General features: G+C 36.4%; 1 protein-coding gene across 1 annotated transcript in view; it reads left to right on the top strand.

Annotated features, from left to right (window-relative positions):
• LOC107046645 (gamma-aminobutyric acid receptor subunit beta) overlaps window positions 1-4,932 on the top strand; it is a 168,407-nt gene extending 163,475 nt beyond the window's left edge. Inside the window, exons 10-11 of the mRNA XM_015269304.1 lie at window positions 2,546-2,690; window positions 4,688-4,932. Coding sequence (XP_015124790.1) covers window positions 2,546-2,690; window positions 4,688-4,833 — 291 coding nt within the window. The 3' untranslated portion in view covers window positions 4,834-4,932. The remainder of the gene's footprint in view (window positions 1-2,545; window positions 2,691-4,687) is intronic.
• Window positions 4,933-6,818: the final 1,886 nt, after the last annotated feature.

Genomic DNA, 6,818 nt, shown 5'->3' with positions numbered 1-6,818 from the left:
AATTCTAAGAGAATTAGAATTTAGAGAGAAAAAATTTCCGCTTCACCCAGCCGGGAATCGAAGCCGGGTCTCCCAGATACGCACCGGGCACTCTCATCCTTTATTTTCCCTCCCTAGGTTAGAAATATACTATTCTCCCGCGAAGCGGGCGGGAAATGTAACTTTGCGCCCGCCGGGACGGAAACTATATTTTCCCACATAACTTGACACGATCGTTTGTTTGCAGGGAAGGTTGAGGGAAATACTCGATGCATTTTGAAGCTCGAGGGGTATTTGGAGGAGTATTTCCTCCATCGGAATTTCGGACACTGGAGGGCAGCATTTGATGTCAATGTGGTACAACTTGCACTTTCGCATTTCAATTATTTTGTTTATTCTCCCTTAGCAACGTGCCGTGGTTTTACCAAATTTTACCGATATAAAACCGTGCAGGTTGTACCACGTGACATCAAATGCGGCCCTCCTATTGGCCGAGATTCCGATGGGGGAAATACTCTGTCGAATACCACGTGGACTATATAAAACAACGAGGAATGCTGTAATTCAATTGGCTGATGTTTGAAATGGAGAAAATTACCAGTGAAATATGGAATTTCATTATTTTTTCCCTCAAATCAAATTCAATGTCGCTCTCCTGAATAATAGTAGCCAACTGGCCATGAAATTTCAATTCTTTTCTAACAGTACTCTTGTATTCTTCCGTAATTTTTTCTGAACTTTTTTCTCCGCGTGAATTCGTATTATTGCAAGGAAATTTCACAATTGATTCCAAGTGTTCCTAGATTTCCACCCATTGAATACATGCATTAAACGAGTCTGCAAAGGATCTCCAGTTGTCCTTGATCATTTTTTTCTGGGTCAAGTGGTCCCCGGCAGAAAATACAAATTCAAGTGGAAATTATTGATAGAACCAAGAGTTGTCGCCCCTACCCCCAGTGAATAAATAGAATGTACCCTAAATATTTTATCGACCTGAAAAGGTTTCGCGGACACCGCTGGTCTCGAAATTCATCCTCCCGTCCATTTAAATGAGTAATTAAATTGAATCACCAGTTTGGGTATCTCGTTACCCCTCTCCCCTCCCCCCGGATAATGAATAAATAAAAATGACACAGAGAGAACAAAAACCTGAAATCAAGAGCATTGTTTCCAAAAATGTTTTGAAGAAAACATTTTTTATTTCTACGAACTCAATTATAAAATTGAACGAGGGAAAATTCGAAAAACATGTGTTTTTGTCTTCAATTTTTCGCAATATTATTCGGAATCTTTCTGTTAAATTTCAGGTACTTTCACTCATATTTACTCTTATTTCATAGAATTATTCATCATAACAATTCAGGGACTTTCCTATCCTACATTTCAGGAATTCTTCCGGAAAAAGAAGAAAAAACATTTGAGTTAGAGCGCCTGAGAATTAAAATTCTTCGTGTCTGTGCTCAGGCGAAAATTCCTCATCGTGCACGGTTGAAAACAAATTTATTTCGTGGACAGTATCGTAGCAATCTCCAGGAAGACGACATTGAACTTGATTTCTGGGGAAGCGAATCTTGTAATTTTAGAGTATACTGAAAATTCAATAAAATTGGAAATTTTTCAACAGCAAAGTGATGATAATTTCCCAACAGGCTTAAACTGTCAATTCACACATGAAAATTAAATTCAAAAAAATATTTCCCTCAATTTTCCTGATTTTTATTAATCTTCATAGAATAATTAAACTAAAATTTACCCTTTCCATTGATTTTTTTCATTAAATTGTGAATTTCCAATGATGAAATATCTGGAAATTCCTGGAACTGTCATTTGATCAAAATTTCTAATAACAGTACTGGAAATTGCATCAAAAATGTTTAACAGTGTCACGTAATTCTCGCAATACCTCGGGAAATACCGGGATAAAACAGCTCGCCATTTTCCTATTTTCTACGTTTCCAACTTTCCACGTCATTCTTAAACAAGAACATGTCTCCCAAATTTGATAGAAATCTTTTGTCAATCAAGATCAATCTTCTGAATCACAGAGAAAAAAATTTTGGATTGTCAGGGAAATACTGGACACTGACTAGAATGACCCCGATTATCAGTGGTTTTTATTACTGAAATTTGGTGATCATTTTCCAAAAATTAGAGATGGGTTCCAGAAAATCAGTAACATTACTCTGAAAATTAGCGGTAATGTCCAGAAAAATCAATGACGGTGTCACCGGAAATTAGTGATGTCTCTGAACATTGGCGACAAAATTACGGAATTCACAATTTTTCCCTTCTTGAATTTAACAGTCGCAAATCCCTAACGAATGGGGATAAATTCCTGAAAATCAGTGACGTCTCCCTGGAAATTCGTGAGAGGTTTTTCTGTGATGTTAGAACAATGTTCACGATTTCAGAATATTATTCTCTGTGCGTAAAAAGAGTACTATGAGCTGGACAGTCTCCCTGTTATTGCATGCTATACCAAGAATATCTTGAGGGGTTGTAACCGTAATGGGAACACCCTGTGGCGAACTGCCGTGTCTCTTGTAAGTGGTCCCGTGTTGTCCAGGAGGTGCGGTTCAAGGTCAACGACCCCAAGGCCCACAGCAAGGGTGGAACACTGGAGAATACAATAAATGGACGGGCCGACGAGGAAGCACCGCCAGTGCCACAGCATTTTATACATCCTGGCAAAGACATAACGAAGTTGTATGGCACACCATGTATGTTTCCACTCTTTTATATATTAGAATAGGATCTATTATTCTCATGCAGAGCATCGGAGACGTACACTTGAGATGAAAAACACTATTATGCGGGATCTCTTTTCATTTTCTTTATTCGGAGTTTAATTCAATTGCCAACTTCACCACTTCGCTACGAATTTTATCTCCAGTTTATCAAATTATATTATTTCAAATTAAATCAAATTATATCAAATTATAAATTATATGAAATTAAATTATATTTTATACTCGAATGGGCTCTAGTTAAGACAACAGCCCCTATGGCATTTATGTTTTCTTTTATATTTTGTATACTGATTGTAACTCAAAATGCTGATACTATTACACAACAGGGTTCTTAGTATTTAAGGGATGGGAACAAAATGTAAAGACCCGAGAGGGTATACATGTGGCAAAATAAATAAATAAATTATACTCGAATGGGGAATTGGTATTTCAATTCGAGGATGATCATTTCGTATCAGCCCGGGTTGTACCAAGCGCTCTCCAGTGTAATACAAGGGTCAGACACTAAGTATGAGAATATAAGGGTCAAAAAGTGGAGCTTAAAAAATGAGGATCGGAATATTAGAGTCAAAAACTGAGGGCCTGAATGTAAAGGTGAAGGAATGAGAGTCAGAATGTTAAGGTTAAAAAAAGAGGGTCAGAATATTAGGATAAAAAAATTAGGGTCCGAATATAAAAGTAAAAAAAGTGGGTGTCAGGCAGTGAGGGTCATATAAGGGCTAAAAACGGGGATCAAGCATAACATATGAATTATATTTAGACCTTCATTGCCTGACACACACTATTTTTACTTTTATATTCTCACCCGAATGATTTGACCCTAATATTCTGACACTTAGTGCCTGACCCTTATACTACACTTAAGAGGGCTTGAAATACCCAACCCCCAATTGAGTATTCACCCCTCACATGCAAATGTGAACTTGTTTTCAAAATTGATTATTTCCAAATCTATGAAGAATAACTTGATCAAACAAACAAAATTGGAAAACAGAACACTATGATTTCAATTAAATACTGGTTTCATAATTTTGCATTCATTAGAAATAATCGAATTCAAGTCGTATTTAGCACACACTGCGCTTGGTAACAGAAGGGCCCCGTTCGTGAGGGGTTAAATATACTGGAATCAAGTATATTGTATACTCGAATCAAGAATAATACACTTGATTTAAGTATATTATTCTTCACAGCAAAAACGAATGTCTGAATTTCACACACCTTTTGTAGACATTTTTCAGACACTACAATACGTCTGAATAAAACGAAAATTTTTCTGAATTTCAAACATGAATGAAGATGTTTGGGCACCTGTTCGTCTGAAATTCACACATTTTTATGTCATTCAGATGTTTTTTAGTGTCTGAAAAATGTCTGCAAAAGGTGCGTAAAATTCAGACATTCATTTTTGCTGTGTTGAATCAAGTATATTTTATATTCGAATTAAAAATAAAATATACTTGATTCAAGTATATTTTATACTCAATTCCGGTATATTTTTTTGTCCGTGCAGTGACATATCCCTGAAAAACAAATTTCTTCTTTTCTCTGTGATCCTAAATGAATTCTAAAAGAATCTCATCATTTTCTTTTTCGAAAAGAGCACCTTAACATTTGTTGTTCAATTGGAATATCACAATGGCCGTATTTTACACGGAGAGAAATATTCATTAAAAATTACGTATCTTTTCCGCAATTCCGGAGCGAAATGTGGTTGTACGAAATTTTACGGAACTGTCGCGAAATTTTCCCAGAGCGTTCCGTAATTTTTACCTGAAACTCCTGTGAAAAATTACGATACCGTTACTTAAATTTTCTGAATCGATTCTGTAATCGGTGAGCGAATTGTGAGTTTCATAATTTTTACTGAACATTTCTCTCCATGTATCGTCCACCAAGCCCTCGAATTTCCCGATTTTTCTAAAATCCTTTTTTTGTCCACTTTACCACCGCGTCAGGTATAACGCCCTCGGATATTGACAAGTACTCTCGCATCGTATTTCCCGTGTGCTTCGTGTGCTTCAACCTGATGTACTGGATCATCTATCTCCACATCAGCGACGTAGTTGCCGACGATCTGGTGTTACTCGAGGAGGCAAAGTAGACGAATCCACCCGGGAACGAGAGAAAAAGTAGAAAAACTAATGGAATACTTCGCCGTAGATCGAAAAATGGATTTTTTAGAGAGACTACCATCGTTAAATACGGCGGAGATACTAAAACTTAAAACCGTGCTGTGACTAACCCTTCGACTTTCAGGCACTGTGCGGCACACTCGTCGCGTCGTCCAATTTTCTGTCTCACTGGCAGAAATGAAAAAAAATTCTATTAAAAAAAATCTGATAAATTGCGCCGAGTTCTACCGAGGGAGCCTACATCGTCGAACGTTCCAGAAAAATTAAAAAGTAAGATTTAAAAAAAAAAAAAACCATGAAAAACAAAAAAAAATATTAAAAAATTAACAATAAAGTATAAATATTAAATCAATGACCATGAGTCGGTGAAAAAAAAATTACCGATTTCCAAATGGTCCACATTAACGCTCAATGACTCTTCCTCGATCGAGGGAACGCAAAACGATCAGCGGAAATCGACGTCTCGTGGTGCATTACACCCCCGCATCAGCACCGGAAGCAGGTATTCCTGTCAATGCGGAATACGTTAAAACGTGTGCATTAAACGAGTGATTTAAAAAAGTCCGGAATAAAATTGGTAAAAATGGAAGCACAAGGAGAAATGACTGGAGAGGTCGGATTTCCGGGATCGTGAAAGCGCAACGAAGACTGAAGGATGTCGAGCCGAGAGATAAAACGAAGCACCGATGAAAATATATATATATATTAACCTAGGAAATTGATGATAAAGTGAATGAGAAAATCGAAGGTATTAAAAAAAGTTCATGGAGAAGTGAAAAAATGTTATAGTTGATGAAGAACGGGGCGAGTGTGAGGACTCGTTTGATTCCATAAAAAAAATATTAATGTAGTGTGCAGTGCCGAGAAAGCCTCGAGAGACGATTATTATATATTATACATGAAAAATTATAAATATTATATACATATACCTTTAAAGCATTGCCAGTATATCTCTAGTAACGGTCAAAGATTAAAAAGAGCAAAAATATTGATTAATTACATACAACAGGAATAAGGGAAATTAAAAAAAAACTTCGGTATAAAAACGTCAATTTAGCCATACTGAATAGTTTGACATAAGCTACGACTAATAGGCATTAAATAACGGGGCTCAACAGAACGGTGGGTTAACAATTGCGATTGAGGATTGATTGCACTGGAAAATAGAGAAAAAAATGTGGGAAATCGATGGACTCAATTTTTCAGGAAGAAATAAAAAAACTAATGGTCGTTCGAGTGGATGAGAAAGTTGAAGAGAGTTGAATGGGACTGCAGCGAAGCGTTTCATGTTTCGGTTTGCAAGGACATCTTTTTTTATGGAACAAGGGGGCATCCGGAGAAATGACGCACTTGAATCAAATTAACGTCTTTATTCTACGTTTTTATATTCATTGCAACAATATTTTTACTGGAAATTAATAAACTCGTGCGTTTATTGCAATGGAAATATTTCAATTATATGAAATAAATGATCGATTACGTGTTAATAAATTTGTTTTCTTTTCTATCAAGGAGACATTCGTTGGTATTTAATAAACTCATCGATTTGATTCCCATAAATCATTTCTCTGGATGTGATTCGAAGAGAAGGAATCAGCCTTAATATTAAATTGAAAACGAGGGAATTTATTTAACATGAACAAAGTTAGTTAACTACCATTAATTAATTAATCCATCACACATGGAGTGGAATTTTCAGGGGTTACGTCCCGCGAACTGCGCCACGTAGATCTTCGCGATTGTCATTATTTCATGTAAATAATGATTGATTGATGTTCCAGTTTTAAAGTAGTTTAATAATAATTTTTACGCATTCGACGTGCAACTGAGCCGCCCGGTCTGGAAAGCTACATCATTCCGCGAGAATTCCCCGCGCCTCAAGCATTTATTCATTAAAATTCTTCTTACAATTTCATGTACATTCATAAATTTCTATCCGCAATTTCCCTGCGTG

The sequence above is a fragment of the Diachasma alloeum genome, unplaced genomic scaffold (assembly GCF_001412515.2).
Source record: "Diachasma alloeum isolate Michigan unplaced genomic scaffold, Dall2.0 Dall_scaffold_00183, whole genome shotgun sequence".
Lineage (NCBI taxonomy): Eukaryota > Metazoa > Arthropoda > Insecta > Hymenoptera > Braconidae > Diachasma > Diachasma alloeum.
Note: the sequence above shows the minus strand (reverse complement) of the source record. Positions and strands in the feature narration are given on the sequence as shown.